Below are 17,176 nucleotides of genomic sequence, written 5' to 3' on the forward strand. Positions count from 1 at the left end.
TCTGGTGATACATTGTTATTGATTATTGCATTGTTGGGTTTTGAGTTTGCAAGAAAGGCATTTCACTGTACTTGCGCATGTGACATTAAAACGTGAAACTTTAAACAAAATCAGCATTGAGTTAGCCACCACTAGACGACGCTGTGACTTCGCCACCACCTTTAAAATACATGCGGAAGTGAATGTTGTTTGGAGATAATCAACATGAACTGGGTCTGTTGTCTTATTTTCTCTGGTATTAACGTGTTCTTTTGAAATACCGCCGGTTCGTTCTCTTACCAATTTGTTGTTATCTCATCACCTGTGTTAGAAGCTGTCGGCTAGCACTGCTTTGTGCACATGCAGTCTTTAGTGGCCGGCTTTCATGTTGAAAAAAAATGAATTATTTCCATAGTAGAGCAACGTTCTCCTTTTTGCAAAATGAAGACGACACTCGTGCAGTCGAACATGCAGTTAGAACAGCGATACATAATGTTTTGAGTGTTATTTCTAGTATCAACAGTACCAAAATACAGGAATATCAAAGTAAGTTGGCCGAGAAGGACAAAGAAAACGAAACGCTGAAACGCAAAGTTAAAACAGCAGAACGAGAGATCACAGCATTGCGAGGCTCCTTTGAATTTTCTGGAAATGAATGTCATCAAGTCAGGTCAAGCACTTATGCACTTTCACCAGAAATGCAAAGAGGGAAACCAATTTGCAATGAAAACGAGGTGTCAAGCAGAGCTGATTGGAGAATAGATTTCCCCAGTGAGTATTGTCCCGATTGATTTTATCCCAATTTTTAACTCTTTGACATACACTTACCAACCCCTGCTTTTGTCCAAATATCTTTGTTTTGATCACAGGTCTTGGTGGAAGGACTCCTCCACAGGTTTTTTCCCAGTGCAAAGACACATTTCTTCCCACTGGGGCATCAACTATTTATATGTCCCATCACCAGAACCCTTCCTCCCATTCTGCAGAAGAGTCTGGGCTTTTAGCAGAGCGAACCAGAGGCCAGTCCCCATCACCCAGTCCAGTCACCAGACCAGTGATAAAAGAGGAGCCCTCTGACATTGAGACATTCTACATTAAATGGGAGATGAGTGAGGAGGGCATTGGGGAGCAACGGGAGGGCCTAGGCCCGCCACACGTACTGGGAAAAGAGTACGAAGCCCAGCAGAGGGGTGGAACTCCAACCATGCAAAGAGACGGAACTCACCCTGTTGCTGGTAGCCAGAGTGGACATGAGTATGGGGAGAGACCAACCAGGCATCTGAAAAGTATGCATGTGAAATTATTTTTAATTTTTTTAAATTCAGGTTTAAAAGGATCATGCTAACGACAATATGGTTCTATTGTCTCAGGGAGGCTGTCAAGTGCAGAGACACAGCGGAGGTTCAGAGAGAGAGTCCGTGCTGACCCTGAGAAGTTCCGGGCCTACAAGGAGAAGGAACGACGCAGGTAAATAGGTTACTGTACCTTTCACTACCACAGTCTGGGTGTCCACCTTCAATAGTCTTGATGAGAATATTGACATTACCGTGAATAGAATTCATCTTAATTCCATTGTCCTGCATGGAGACGTTCATTTCATAGACATTTGAAAACAGCATGCAATATGTTTAACGTTGTGATCATGTGTATTTGTTATAATATCTGTGTTCATACTCACTCTTTTTTTCAGGAATCAGCATAGGAAGGTGTCAATATCAGATTTACCTGAAGAGACCCGCAGATTGAAGAGAGAGGCCTGGAGAGAAGCATCCAGACGCTGTCGTGCACGCAAAATGTCCTCCCTCCAGACGAACCTCACACAGCCCTGCCACCTCTCCCAGAACACAGAGACACCTGGTTGGACTAGGGGACACTGCAGGGGCAGGCAGTAGGGTGGAATTCGGTGGGGGGGATTAGGCCTGCACAGATGAGTTTAGGCTACTGAACAAAGATGGGGATTTGGGGATCATAATTGTTGATATCTCCTTTGTTGAGGGAATGAGTTCTGTATCATATTCTAACAATCCAGTTATTCAATGAATTGGTTGGGGCTGTTAATGTTGTATGTTTATGATTTTTTTTTTTTTTAGAAATGTCAATAAATTAGTTCACATTGTACACCTATTGCTATTTGATTATTCAATGATTTACCACTAGATGGTGCTGTGATTGAGCCGCCACAAACACATTTGACACGTGACGCGCGCGTTCAACGCGGCGGAAGTGAACTGCGAGGTAAACATTTAGCTGTAATACAGTTGCTCTCTAAAACATGTCAAATTCTTTTTTCCCGAATATTTTATGAAAGTGCCTTTGAAATACCACACTTTAGTTCGCTTTCTCTCTTCGATAATATTGTCACTGAAGTGTTACAAACTGACGCACACATCGGTAAAGTTGTTTGCTGCTGTTTAGCCAGCTGAGCTAGCTAGTGACGTTAACGTTACAGTGCCACAGACAAAAGGGTTAGCTAGCATCTTTGGTATTGCTGCTTCACTCTGTGACTTGGCCAATTTAGCAAACTAGGTAACGTTAGGCTGTGTCGGTGAATTTTTTTATCTCCCTAGTAGAGCAATGAATTCCTGTTTACAAAACGAAGAAAACGCTCGTGCAGTGGAAAATGCTATCAGAACAGCGGTAAATACTGTCATGGATGTTATTTACAATATGAACAGTACCAAAATACTAGAATATGAAAGGAAGGTGGCCGAGAGGGACAAAGAAAATGAAACGCTTAAATGTAAGCTTAAAAAAGCTGAAGACGAATTAACAGCATTTCGAGTAGGCCTATCCTTTGAATTTTCTGCACTTTCACCAGGAAGAGATTTTGGAAAACCAATGTGCAATGAGAACGAGGTGGCAAGCGAAAATGATTGGAGAATGGATTTCCCCAGTGAGTAGCTCTGTCCTAATTGCTTGGTTATCAGTAGTTCATAATACTGCACATTCCCACTCAGGTCACCGGTGCATAAATGTCAGTGTGTACATCATTATAGACACTATGATATCATGATGAATGCATTCATAGTTGATATTCCCCATATGCTAAAGTTATGCCATTGCCAATAGTGGGACAAATGTAGCTAACTACCCTACTAGCCTCAGTATATGTTCTGCAGATTATCATTGTGTACTAGTTACTGCCCTATTTAGCATTGCAACGCCTATGATGAGACATCTTCTTGTTCATGGTAACTGATCTGCTGGTAAAGGCTACTTGAACATGTCTATGCTCAAACCTGGCCAGTTTGAGACCAACCCCAGCTTTAGATAAAATGTATTTTTTCAATCCCAGGTCTCAATGCAGGGACTCCTGGGCTTTCAGCAGAGCGAGCCAGAGGCCAGTCCCCATCAGCCAGTCCAGTCACCAGCCCAGTGATAAAAGAGGAGCCTGCTGACACTGGGTCCTTCTACATCAAATGGGAGATGAGTGAGGAGAGCATTGCAGAACAACAGGAGGGTTTAGGCCCGATGCACGTCTTGGGGAAAGAGTCTGATGGAACGTCTTCTGTTGCTGGTAGCCAAAGTCCAGGCGATAGACGTTCAGAACTGTCTGAGGAGACATCGACAGAGCGTGTGAAAAGTATGCTTGTGTGTCTTGTCTCTTTCCTTTTTTGTTTGTTGTTGATTTTTTTATAGTGGAGTGGTGAGGGGATTGTAAAGTTGTAAGCGGTCTTATGGATTTAAAAACAACTGTCTGCTATGAGGTTCATGGTAAAATCCAAGTTAAATTCAGGTTTAAGAGGATCATGCCAATAACAATACGGTTCTATTGTCTCTTGACATCAGGGAGGCTGTCAAGCGCAGAGACACAGCGGCAATACAGAGAGAGAATCCGTGCTGACCCTGAGAAGTTGCGGGCCTACAAGGAGAGGGCAAAATGCAGGTATGACCTTTCATCCACACAGTCTGGCTGTCCAGAACCCAGGCCTGCTTTGACAGGCCTGGGTTCTGGGTTATCAATTATTTTTTATTTATCAGTGCTGTGAAAGACTGTCACAAATCCACAGTAAAATACCTTCAGTGTGTTTTGCAGTGTAACACAGTAGATTACATTACAATTAGTGATGCACCGATATTACATTTTTGGCCGATTCCGATATTTTCCTTGCCAAAAAAGCCCCGATACCAATATTACATTTTTTTGCGGTCTTTTAAGCATTCTAGTACAGTTAAATAGATCACACACACACATGGACACAGCGGTCTAAGGCACTGCATCTCAGTGCAAGAGGCATCACTACAGTCTTTGGTTCGAATCCAGCCTGTATTACATCCGGCCGTGATTGGGAGTCCATAGGGCGGCGCACAATTGGCCCAGCATCGTCTTTGTTAGGGTTTGGCCGGGGTAGGTCGTCATTGTAAATAAGAATTTGTTCTTAACTGACTTGCCTAGTTAAAGGTTACACACACACCACACTGACCAAAAAGTTATTTTGTTGGAATTTACGCATGTCCCCATTACCAGTAAAACATCAAAACCTATTTATTTCACTTACTTGCTGTGCTGTTTCGTTGTTTATTTGTTCAGTCGTGTCTTTCTCAACCAGGATTTCGGATACTATGAAACACCGTGTGGGTCTTTGCGTGTTAAATAACACTATTTGAAGTGTCAAATAAACTTGTTGACCAATCAGGACCTGAACATGACTGCACGTCACATAATAATTTAACGCGTTCATACATGTTTTACATAGTTATTATACATTGATTATACCAGTGGCGTGCCGTGGGCCTGGGGCCTGGGCCTTCAGTGAGGTACTACACAGTCCCACCCGAATTAATCCACCTCATTATGATGCCATGGCTCTAGACACTATACATTTAGACAGAAACGCAGTATAACCAGGCGTTGCGTCACCTTGAAATTGACAAATTGACTTTTTTGGGTAAACAGTGTTTACCCAAAAACATGACACAATCAATGAGTCTTTTCAATATTTCCCTTCACCTTTTCATTGTGCAGCTCCGTTGCCCTGCGCGCTTATTCTTTGAGCTGTAGATCCACTCCGGTGTCCCCAAAAGTTTTCAAAAGCACCATTGCTTGTTAGTGCCCAGCCATACTTTGGTGTCTCGTTGCTGCCTTGGTTAGACAACTCAAGTTTGCAAAGCCAGTGTGGCTCCAAACACCAAATCGATCACTTGCAAATAATAGGCATTCCCAGCAGTACAGTTTGCAGTGCTTCTCGGAGCCAAGGAGCCTGTGAGCCATTGACAGCGCTCGTAGTTGAAACTTTGAAAGTGGCGAGCGAACGAAGCCCTTTCCCGCCTGTGACAGGCTTTGTGGCGTCGGGCGACCTCTCCTTACAATGTCTAACTTTTCTTGAAAAGTTCGTCTTGAGAATGGCGTTATAATTATATCCTCGACCAAATCGATATCTTCTCCTCCTTCCGCCATTGTGGGTTGAAAAAACAGCTTAGTAGTACGCGAATTAATTCGTTTATCAAATTCAGTTTCCTAGATCTCCATAGGACCTGCCTCTCAATATTGGTAATCCAATCAAAAGACGTGCACGCACTACGCCTGCTAGCTGGCTCCTGTGTAACACTGGAGCCAGCCAGCAGGCGTACAATAGCCAACTCTAAAGCTGATTGGTTGACACTAAATTTTCATTTCCATTCACTATAAGCGACAAGCGCCCGCACTGTTGATTCTGAAGGCCTGAGGGCAGATTTTAGACCCCTGGCAACACATGATGGCTGAATATGATTGGATAAAAGATCTAACATAAAGACCAGCCCTCCAAATCTCAACCTGGGGCTGGAAGCAGTGCAACCAAGAGGAAAGCTATGAAATGAAGAGTATAACTCTTACTCTGGGGAATAATTTAATACATATTTGTGGGAAAATATATTTAAAAAAAAATTATATTCTGATGATGTTTAGGCCAGCAGAGAAGGCCTTGCAGGCCCTGACGGCCCACCACTGGATTATACTATCACTCGTATTTCATATGTCACAACGATTCATCGATACGTATGCTATGATGCTGGTAAAGTTGTCTCGCGCACCTACAGTGCTGGTCATAAAAGCTAGCTAGCTCATGGATGCAAACAATGTTCTTCCCCAAAAACATAGCAAAACGTTTCAGTAGCTATAGTTAGCTAGCTAACTATATAGCTAGGTGTCATCATCTGAAATAACCCTAATTTATAAGACAGTTCTGATTAATGGTGGTCAGACCCATCTATGTGAAGCTAGCCACAATAAGGATTAGCCACAATAGTCTACTTTGCGGTTAGCCTTCAAAATAAAGTATAATTGACAGTGATGCAAATTAATACAAATAGTATAATTATGCCATAATTGAATAGATAATGCTAAACGAGGTTGGAATGTTGTTATATAAAATCAACAGAAGACAATAATTTGTTAATTTGACAGATCTGTTGAAATCACACTTATTAAACTTTAGAATTGCATTGGGGGCATACTTATTTCACTGTACAGCCTTACCTATGGATTGTGGATCAATGACATGGGGTATCAGTCTACTCAGTGACACCCAGAGAACGTTAGCGTCGTAGTTCTTATTGCGGTACTCTGAAAGAACTGTGAATTGAGCCACATTTATTGTCAATCTATGTGAACACTATTCCTGAGGAAAAACAATACTACATGGATGTTTGAGTCTGATAACTCTGAGGAGGATGTTGTAAAAAAATATCTTGGGTATTGAGTAGACTGATACCGCATTTCATTGATCTCCAATCCTTAGGTTAAGCTGTACAGTGCAATATGAATGTCAATACACACAATGGGTTGACTGGGGAGGTGTTTTCACACAGTCACAGTCCAGCGATAAGAGCTACAATGCTAATATTTGCGTAAAATCTTCACATTTGTGTTCTGTGGGTGTCACCGAGTAGACTGATACCCCATGTCATTGATTCACATTCCAACCTTGTTTAACATTATTTAGTCTAAGTTAGAGGTCGACCGATTATGATTTTTCAACACCGATACCGATTATTGGAGGACCAAAAAAGCCGATACCGATTAATCGGCTGATTTTTGAAAATTTATTTATTTGTAATAATGACAATTACAACAATACTGAATGAACACTTATTTTAACTTAATATAATACATCAATACAATCAATTTAGCCTCAAATAAATAATGAAACATGTACAATTTGTTTTAAGTAATGCAAAAACAAAGTGTTGGAGAAGAAAGTAAAAGTGCAGTATGTGCCATGTAAGAAAGCTAACGTTTAAGTTCCTTGCTCCGAACATGAGAACATATGAAAGCTGGTGGTTCCTTTTAACATGAGTCTTCAATATTCCCAGGTAAGAAGTTTTAGGTTGTAGTTATTATAGGAATTATAGGACTATTTCTCTCTATACGATTTGTATTTCGTATACCTTAGACTATTGGATGTTCTTATAGGCACTTTAGTATTGCCAGTGTAACAGTATAGCTTCTGTGCCTCTCCTCGCTCCTACCTGGGCTCGAACCAGGAACACATCGACAACAGCCACCCCAAAGCAGCGTTACCCATGCAGAGCATGGGGAACAACTACTCCAAGTCTCAGAGCGAGTGACGTTTGAAACGCTATTAGCGCGCACCCCGCTAACTAGCTAGCCATTTCACATCGGTTACACCAGCCTAATCTCGGGAGATGATAGGCTTGAAGTCATAAACAGCGCAATGCTTGAAGCATTGCGAAGAGATGCTGGCAAACGCACGAAAGTGCTGTTTGAATGAATGCTTACGAGCATGCTGGTGCCTACCATCGCTCAGTCAGACAGCTCTATCAAATCATAGACTTAATTATAACATAATATCACACAGAAATACGAGCCTTTGGTCATTAAAATGGTCGAATCCGGAAACTATAATTTCGAAATACGGTGAAATACTATCAGTGAAATACGGAACCGTTCCGTATTTTATCTAACGGGTGGCATCCCTAAGTCTAAATATTGCTGTTACATTGTACAACCTTCAATGTTATGTCATAATTATATACAATTCTGGCAAATTAATTACGGCCTTTGTTTGGAAGAAATGGACTTCACACAGTTCGCAATGAGCCAGGCGGCCCAAACTGCTGCATATACCCTGACTGCTTGCACGGAACGCAAGAGAAGTGACAATTTCCCTAGTTATAAGAAATTCATGTTAGCAGGCAATATTAACTAAATATGCAGGTTTAAAAATATATACTCGTGTATTGATTTTAAAGAAAGGCATTGATGTTTATGGTTAGGTACATTGGTGCAACGACAGTGCTTTTTTCGCAAATGCGCTTGTTAAATCATCACCCGTTTGTCGAAGTAGGCTGTGATTCAATGAGAAATTAACAGGCACCGCATCGATTATATGCAACGCAGGACACGCTAGATAAACTAGTAATATCATCAACCATGTGTAGTTAACTAGTGATTATGTTAAGATTGATTGTTTTTTATAAGATAAGTTTAATGCTAGCTAGCAACTTACCTTGGCTTCTTGCTGCCCTCGCGTAACAGGTAGTCAGCCTGCCACGCAGGCTCCTCGTGGAGTGCAATGTAAGGCAGGTGGTTAGAGCGTTGGACTAGTAACCGGAAGGTTGCAAAAACGAATCCCCGAACTGACAAGGTAAAAATCTGTCGTTCTGCCCCTGAACAAGGCAGTTAACCCACCGTTCCTAGGCCGTCATTGAAAATAAGAATGTGTTCTTAACTGACTTGCCTAGTTAAATAAAGGTGTACATTTTTTTTTTTACAGATTGTTAAGAAAACTTTAAATCGGCCCTAATTAATCGGCCATTCCGATTAATTGGTCGACCTCTTGTCTAAGTATGGCATGATTCCACCTTCTGCATCACTTTCAAAGATGTACTTTTATTTTGAAGGCAAACCGCAAATTCCACTATTGTGCTTAATCCTTATTATGGCTACCTTCACTACACATAACCCGGGTCCGCGGTCCGGTCGAGCGTCAATAGCCAGATGAAGCTAGCTGGCTGCTTATAACGTTAGCTTTGGGCAACAGGGTTAAGTAGCTGGCTAGCTAATTATTTTCATGAACTGAAGTTCAGTTTCAATAGGCGAACAACAAGTGGCTACCTAGCTAATACTTACTCACAAGTATTCTTAAATCATTGCTAAGAATAATGAAAATGACTGCAATTTGTACTGGTCATTGTTTTCAGGCTGGTTGTATTGGTGCTAGCTAGGTACCAAGCTAAAGCTAGCTACCCCAGAAGTTGTGGTTGAACAAATAATGCTTTATTACCAACGCGCTATTGTAAACACATCGTTCATGGCCGGTGTTTGCTTGTTTGCAGACTTTTTTGTACAGCTTTGACAGTGCTACTGATAGTAGTGGTGGCACTTGGCTTGCATATGCAAATTCAGAACACACAACATTCTATAATAGAACTGTGATTTGACGTGTCAAATTAAAAGCTTATTTAACACGTCAAAAATATTTGACGTATCTTTTTTGACACGCAAAGACCCAAACGGCATTCCATAGTATGTCGTTAAGCTAATATTAGTGATGATTTTACTGTGTAACTCTGGTAGGGCAACGTGTGTACCCGTGCTCGACCAGTCGGCGAAAGCCAACATCACACACGACAGAGAACGGTTGATTGTCAGGGGCAATGAATTCCATTATCTTGGCGTCAATGGATTTCGCCTTTGAGTTGTCTCGCTGAAATGTTCTTACTCTTTGAAAGGACTGCTCGACTTGTTGACTGCTCGATACACACAGCAGACATTGTGGGCTAGGTTAGGAATGCTGTGTCGCACGTGTAGTGCAAAATTTTACGTGACGTCATTACGCCATGTACCTAAGTTATATAGGTATGTACGTCAGCTTTAACATCGGTTTTGCACATCAGCGTTAAACTAGACATCAGGCCGATACCATGTTGGCATTTTTAGCTAATATCGTCCGATTCCGAAATGTTCACCGATATATCGTGCATCCCTAATTACAGTATGGGGAAAAAATTCAAGGCGGGAAAACAATATTGTAATCTTCCATAATATAAAGCTTGTAACATTACTGTACTTCACATAAAAACATATTTACTGATAAGAGCATTGGGCCAGTAAACGAAAGGTCGCTGGTTCAAATCCTCGAGCTGACTAGGTGAAAAATGTGTCTGTGTCCTTGCGCAAGGGACTTAACCCTAACGTATCCTTTAAGTCGCTCTGGATAAGAGCGTCTGATAAATGACAATTGTGTTAAAATCAACAGTGCTTCACTGTCGGGAGACACTCAGATATTTTTATTCAAATATTTTAATAGATATTTTAAGAAGCATTGATTGTCACGAAAGATCTGCGTACAGTATAAATGGAAAAGGTGTATGGTCTAACCGGACACTATGTTGAGCCAATTCAGCTCAGATGTCTTGGTTCCGATGCGACAGCCAGGATACGCTTCTGTCAGTAGATCCCTATCAAAGAGACTCTGACACCTATTCTTGGACTGTCAACAGTGAAAGACCAGTACAAAATGATCCACCTTGTTGCTAATGAGGACATGACAAATGGTCAAATTTGAAAGAAAATGGACTTTTACAAGAGCCTCCCATCATCATTGTCAATAATTCTCTACCAGGATTCATTGGATGTACCAAATCCTCTTGGCTCAGGCAAAAATAAACATATAATAACATATTGGCTTTGTATAGCACTGTGAACACTTGCCACACAAGCAACCATCAATTTATCCCATGCAATTGGTATTGCTTTTTAGGGAGGATGATGATGATGATGATTGGATCAGCAACTTTCATGTCCCTTGGCAGCAGATGCCTGAAAGCCTCAGGCGAGCCATTGCAGAGGGACGAAGAGTCGAGGCGGCAGATAGGCGGCTGATGGTGAGGATCACCGTTGATGCAATGCGTGTACACTGCCTCAACCCCAACAAGAAAGTATGTTCAGAAATTGCCAAAGCTATAGTTTCAGAATATCCAGAGAGCTTTGCAGACCTGTCAAAAGAAGGGGAACTACTTAGCAGAAGGTACTCCTCCTTGCTCACCCAAATAAAGACCAGAGTGGAGCATGTGAACCGGAACACTGAAAATCGAATACGCAGACCCAAGACGAACAAAAAAGGGGAAAACAGCAACAGACAAGTCAAAACAGCAAGAACAAAAGTGGACAGTTATGGGTGCATCAACTGGCACCCACAGGACCTTCCGGAAGGAGAGACTCCTGACTCCCTGGAAAATAAGAGACAGATTATGGCCACCATTTTCAACAGTGCAAGCCCCAGTGGTGTGGACAGGGGAGACGTGGATGAATTCATGAGGCTTACGTACATTAACCAACGCCACATGATAAATGCATGGCCAGCCCCAAGCATTGGTGACGTCAAGGAACAATGGCCTTTTCTTTTTGCCAAGAGATGGCTCTGCGCCCACTTCCACATGCTCACTGGAGTTGAGATCGACCGCTGCCTCAGTGACGCTCTCCGGAGCAAAGGAAAGACCATTGTCAATTTCTTCCGAAGTCAGAAACCCAACTGGAGGAGAGGCATCCAAAGTCTCCTCAATGACATTGAAGGTGACGTCAGTGGAAACCTCACAGCCTGTGCTGCCATTCTTCTGGTGCTGTCCCACTTCAGAGAGAAAGAGGACTCTCTCTTCCTCTTGGCTGATGTAAGTTATTGTGTGTGTGATTTTATTCAAATAAAACACGTAATCTGATTGTTTTATACTGGGACTATATACATTATACTGTGCTTTTACACACATGATTGATCATATCAGGATTCAACAACATTCTTCTTTTTGTGTTTAATGTAGGTGAATGACACCCAGATGGATGTAGAGGCTCAGTTGCATTTGCCGGCCACTCCAAGACTTATCATGCTTGGTAATGACAACATTTTGTGTATGGACTGGAGATGATCATATTCATAAATCAGCTTATGTCGACGGTTTGGCTATATAAACCACCAGAAATACGTACTGGTACTTAACTACATAATGTTAACGCTGCACAGAAGAATAGAACAATAAGATGAATTCTAGCCTAAATACTGTAATATTTAATTGTGGTGGAACAGAAATATATTGTGTAGGCCTATATTAAAAAAGTATCTTGTTTAACACAATCATTATTACTGTATACTTCAGGGAGTTCCCTGCTGGCTTCATCTAAGTGGATGGTGTCGATCGAGGGGAGAGTGGTCTGTGTTTTGGAAAATCAGTCCGACTTTGCTGCTGCCCTCTCTGTGCTCTTCGGATGTTTCTACGTGTTCAATACAGAGTACCAGGACACAGCCTCAGCAACACTGGAGCTTATTCAGAGGCAAGTATTGAACATTTATTGATCCAGCACTTACATTTGTCTTGCATGCCTTGCAGTTAAATTACATTTCATCTTTGCGCATCTCAGTGTTGAGACTCTTACCTAGTGTTGCAAAGGGAGGGTATATTTCTGGAAACATTTGTTTACCAGTAAACTGCCAGATTTTTGGTATCTTTCAAGGATTTTATGTAATCTATTACAATACATATGGTGGCCCTTTTGGGTACCTCAGATTATCACAGGTGTCTGTAATTATCTCTGGCCCTCTGTGTGGCCTTATCGCATGTAAATATATGAAATAATTAAAGAAGAATATTTTAAAGTAGAAAAACAAAGCTGTAAAACATCCTAAATATAAACAATCAACTTAGTGAATACCATTGGTGTTTCATATGAGGGTTTCAGCATGAAGTATCCTTCATATATTTTTTACACACTTATTTATTTTACTATGTCATTCTTTTAAAAAATGTGTTATTTTTTTTAACCTTTATTTAACTTGGCAAGTTAGTTAAGAACAAATTCTTATTTTCAATGGCGGCCTAGGAACAGTGGGTTAACTGCCTTGTTCAGGGGCAGAACGACAGATTTTTACCTTGTCAGCTCGGGGATTCGATCTTACAATCTTTCGATTACTAGTCCAACGCTCTAACCACTAGGCTACCGTCCGCCCTGTATGTATTTCTTGTCAATGTTTTGGCGTCAAACTGGTGGCAGTTGTAAAAAAGTAAATCGTTGGAAGATTTGCAGAGTTAATTGAAAATAATGCCAACGTTGATTAGATGCTTTTTTCATGAATTAGGCTATTTTCTCTTGAACCATATCTACTAGAAACTCATGACAATATGGACACAGATATAAAAAAAAAAAAAGAATACTATATATGAATACATATATTTTTATTCAAGTATAAATTACCAAAGTTACAATACATTTTCTCTTAATTACCAAAATTACTGAAGATTCCGTTAGATTTCTAAATTACCCGTAGCTCTGCAATCCGAATTGAAAGAGTTGTGAAAGCAATGCCTGATTGCCTGGATTGACTAACGCTTCCATGTTGACTGTTTAGGTTTCTAGTAGGGATCAACCCAAATGAAGGAACCAAATGCTCTTCGTACCTTGATTCAGAAGCCGGGGTGAGCCGCAGGACTGGAAGAGTTGTGCAAAGGAAGACCGATGCAGTTGCCGCCTTCCTCAAAGACCTTACTGAATTTGAATGGTGAACCAGTTTCATAGGAGATGCAAACACACAAACAAGGATGCACATACATGATGCATAGCTTCAAATGTTGTAATGTTGCTCTTGTTTAATATCAATCAATTACCACTACAGATTGCAATTGAGTTCTATCATGAGATGCATTTTGGAATATTTGTCCTATGTTTCTGTTGGCTGGCCATGTCTGTGATGGGGAAACGTTATTTTATAACTTGTATGTTATAATGACGTTCTAAATGATTACCGGAAGTGTTTTTTTGATGTTGACAGATTTCTTTAAGAAGTTTTGTTGACTTACTGTAAACAAAATCAGTGTGATAAATTCAGTTTTGTTCGGAACAAGTTCCCATTTCACTACAGTGTTAAAGGGGCAGTGAAGTTAAACTTGATTTTCCTGCTTTTTGTTATATTTCCACACAATGAGGTTGAAATAAAACTCAGAAATTGTGAAAATGATGCCTGTTTTGTGTAAGAGCCGTTTGAAAATTGCCTGGAATTTAAGCCTGTTCGGGTAGGATGAAACTTTTGGCCCACATCATGACGTCACAATGTGATCTGATTATAATAGACCAATGCTTGTTCATCTGGGTAAGGGGGTGGGTTCTAGACCATCCTATCCGCCAATCTGGTCTGTGTATGTAAATACTGTATCTTCAAATGTGTTTCCTAACGCCCACACAAACAGACTGAGCATTTTAAGGGCCAAAGGAGGCTCAGGGAAATAAATGGTTAAACATACAGTATATGTTGGTGTTATTTTCACTAAATAAACACAGTAATTTATTAGACATACAGTGGTGATTTAAAAAAAGAATTACAAAGACTGCATGGGGGCTTAAGCTGTTATCTTTTTCAATAATATTGATTTGTGATAAAACATTCTGTTTTGGATTAAACTGCATTTTTCCATTGCCGATCTAGCTTGAGGATTGGAATTAGTCTACTCCTGACAGTGCAGTGTATTTCTCTGACTGGTAGCTAATCAATTTCGCACCTTAAATTACAGTAAAATGTTAAACAAGTTTAAATTCAATTGTCCATCAATCAAATCTCCATTAATTCCCCATTCCTTCAACCTGTACTTGATGTGTGTGCTCTGCTGCTGAGTAGGTTATTTAAAAAAAATTGCACTTGAAATGGGATTAATAAGGAGTGGGGAGGCTATGCTTAAGGCTATCATATTATCAAAACCCACCCAATCTAGCTGATCGTAATAAGCCACACTCAGGGTCTCTGTTCAAGAGGTAATATTGACTGCAACTTCTGTTTATTGTCAAATCAAATGTGCTAACCATGTGCTCTCCTTGACGCCTTTCTGTTTGTTTTTTTGTTCATTCTTTATCAAATTTAACCAACTCATGGCTCAACGAAGGTGTGTGACAACTGCAAAAGGTTGTTAAATTATGCTTCTAAAATATGTGAGAGCTGCAAAACCGTGCAGCCTTTCAAGAAATACCACAAATTACAAAATAATTCAATGGACAAGACACTGATAGAGTGGACAAGACCGACCATCCTTTAAAACAACGTTGCCAGGTTCCTGGACTCATTTTTAATAATGGTAACCCTCCATATTTCTGGACACATTCTTAGCTTTATTCCATTTGAATTTAACTAATTCCTATTGTATTTATGATTAGCAGCCATCTGATTGAAATTATAATTCTCTAAACCCTTTTGACTTCTGCAGCTCCGGAAAGTGCATGCTCTGGGCTTTAGGTCCGTCCTCATAGGGAAGCAGTCCCATGGAGGCTGCTGGGGAGTAACAATCATGATGCCCACCAACCCTCGGCCAGGTCTGGAGCAGGACTGCCTCCAGGAGCTGCTCAAATACTATGAATCTTTACTGAAGCGTAAGTTACTCTCCACTCTCAACCGCATACACAACATACCCTGAGTGTACAAAGCATTAGGAACACCTGCTCTTTCCATGACATAGACTGACCAGTTGAATCCTGGTGAAAGTTATGATCTCTTATTGATGTCACTTGTTAAATCCACTTCAATCAGTGTAGATGAAGGGGAGGAGGCAGGTTAAATAAGGATTTGTAAGCCTTACACAATCCATTTCTCAATTGTCGCATGTGTGCCATTCAGAGGGTTAATGGGCCAGACAAAAGAGTTAAGTGCCTTTCAACAAGGTATGGTAGTAGGTATCATTCATGTTTTGTAGTCAGTATACGTTCAACAGCATACATACAACAGCATACACCAACAACTCCCCTCTGTGTAGCAACACATTAAAGTGAAGATTGCACAATGTATGCTACTTTATTTTATTGAAGATATACCTTGCATAAAAAATACCTAGCATTTTTCTTCAAACAGATATCCCTGTCATCCAGCCCCCCACCAACTCCACAGAAGCCACCAGTGGTAGTCTCCTGGAAGGACAAGAGGGACAGGACGGAGAGGAGGGTGACATTAGCACTGGGGAAGGAGTGGACGAAAGGGCTGCAGATGTGGGAGAAGATGATGGAGATAGAACTGAGGGAGATGAAGAGGACATAGAACCTGACTACCAGCCACCTGCCAAGACAAAGTAGAGCGAGCTGCACTACACCACAGAGGTGTGCTCTCCAAACTCTGTTTAGCCATAATAGTATTTTTTAAATGTTGTGCAACAGCTGCATGCATGTTCATGTTTTCTATCAAGCATCTGCCGGTTATAGAGGGCTGATAAATAAACGACTTAAGGCAGCAAAACAGCGTCATTCATTCTTTTAATCTCCATGTGGAAGTGTACCACTCCAAACAAAATAAATAGATTTACTGAAATGTAAAACAATGACTGTCCACCAAGGTTTAGGCTTACTTCAATTAGTGTACGGTCTGTATTTATGACTGGTTATCAAATCAAAGTTTATTTGCAGACGTTATCGCAGGTGCAGCGAATTGCTTGTGTTTCTAGCTCCAACATTGCAGTGATAATACCTAGAAAACAGTAAGCACATTCTCCAAAAGCAAAGTGTGGGCGGTTCTACTATGACAGATCTAGTGTGTGTATCTGTGTTGTGGAGCCTGTGTTCATACTCATTCTCTCTACAGGTATTATCAGAAGAGGGTGCTGATATCAGATCTACCTGAAGAGACCCAGAGACAGCAGAGGGAGGCCTGGAGAGAAGCATCCAGACGCCGTCGTGCTCGCAAAATGTCCTCCCTTCAGACGAACCCCACACAGCCCTGCCACCCCCCCCAGAACACAGACACCTGGGGGGACTAGGGGACGACGCCGGGGCAGGCAGTAGGGTGGCAAGTTTGGATAGCTACTGGACAGTCTTCTTTTGACATTCCATACAGACCACTTACTTAAAATGAGATGTTGAGCATGGCCGGTAAAAAACTGTTTCAGGACTGAATAGATACCTGGTTCATCTCTGAAATTGATGTCATTGAGCCTATCAACAGGAGGCACTGTTTGTGCATGTTCAGGAGTTTCCTGACAGGTTGAACTTATAGGTGCACCTCATCATCCATACTTGCAGCGTTATTCTATCAGGTGTTCAATTTAGCATAAAATATTGTACAGTTTGTAATAGCAATAAAGCGAGACAAAGGTTTTTCCTTTTTCATTTAAACACACTGTCCATCTTTTATACATTAATAACATTTAACTTACTGAAGTATTTTTCTGAATTTCAAATGCTCCTGATCTGAAACAATTGAATAGGTGTTATAGAATTATGACCAAAATAAACCCTTTGATT

General features: G+C 41.0%; 2 protein-coding genes across 2 annotated transcripts; both read left to right on the forward strand.

Annotated features, from left to right (window-relative positions):
- The first annotated feature begins 199 nt into the window (after positions 1 to 199).
- LOC120031374 lies at positions 200 to 2,047 on the forward strand. Its single transcript, XM_038977094.1, has 4 exons — positions 200 to 750; positions 849 to 1,265; positions 1,350 to 1,446; positions 1,670 to 2,047. Exons 1-4 carry the CDS (start codon positions 378 to 380, stop codon positions 1,869 to 1,871), a joined length of 1,089 nt encoding a protein of 362 aa, XP_038833022.1. The 5' UTR covers positions 200 to 377; the 3' UTR covers positions 1,872 to 2,047.
- A 173-nt stretch (positions 2,048 to 2,220) lies between these two features.
- Positions 2,221 to 13,922, forward strand: LOC120031348. Its single transcript, XM_038977058.1, has 7 exons — positions 2,221 to 2,872; positions 3,275 to 3,562; positions 3,769 to 3,865; positions 10,686 to 11,592; positions 11,740 to 11,809; positions 12,073 to 12,247; positions 13,320 to 13,922. Exons 1-7 carry the CDS (start codon positions 2,554 to 2,556, stop codon positions 13,471 to 13,473), a joined length of 2,010 nt encoding a protein of 669 aa, XP_038832986.1. The 5' UTR covers positions 2,221 to 2,553; the 3' UTR covers positions 13,474 to 13,922.
- The last annotated feature ends 3,254 nt before the right edge of the window (positions 13,923 to 17,176 follow it).

The sequence above is a fragment of the Salvelinus namaycush genome, chromosome 37 (genome assembly GCF_016432855.1).
Source record: "Salvelinus namaycush isolate Seneca chromosome 37, SaNama_1.0, whole genome shotgun sequence".
Taxonomy (NCBI): Eukaryota; Metazoa; Chordata; class Actinopteri; order Salmoniformes; family Salmonidae; genus Salvelinus; species Salvelinus namaycush.

What these genes read in the sequence shown, in the direction of transcription:
- LOC120031374 (XM_038977094.1), top strand. Translation starts at nt 378, where the DNA reads ATGAATTATTTCCATAGTAGAGCAACGTTCTCCTTTTTGCAAAATGAA. An exon ending in ACCAACCAGGCATCTGAAAA is followed by an intron (nt 1,266 to 1,349) that starts GTATGCATGTGA and finishes CTATTGTCTCAG; the next exon opens with GGAGGCTGTCAAGTGCAGAG. An exon ending in AAGGAGAAGGAACGACGCAG is followed by an intron (nt 1,447 to 1,669) that starts GTAAATAGGTTA and finishes TCTTTTTTTCAG; the next exon opens with GAATCAGCATAGGAAGGTGT.
- LOC120031348 (XM_038977058.1), top strand. Translation starts at nt 2,554, where the DNA reads ATGAATTCCTGTTTACAAAACGAAGAAAACGCTCGTGCAGTGGAAAAT. An exon ending in CTCTCTTCCTCTTGGCTGAT is followed by an intron (nt 11,593 to 11,739) that starts GTAAGTTATTGT and finishes TGTTTAATGTAG; the next exon opens with GTGAATGACACCCAGATGGA. An exon ending in TCCAAGACTTATCATGCTTG is followed by an intron (nt 11,810 to 12,072) that starts GTAATGACAACA and finishes TGTATACTTCAG; the next exon opens with GGAGTTCCCTGCTGGCTTCA.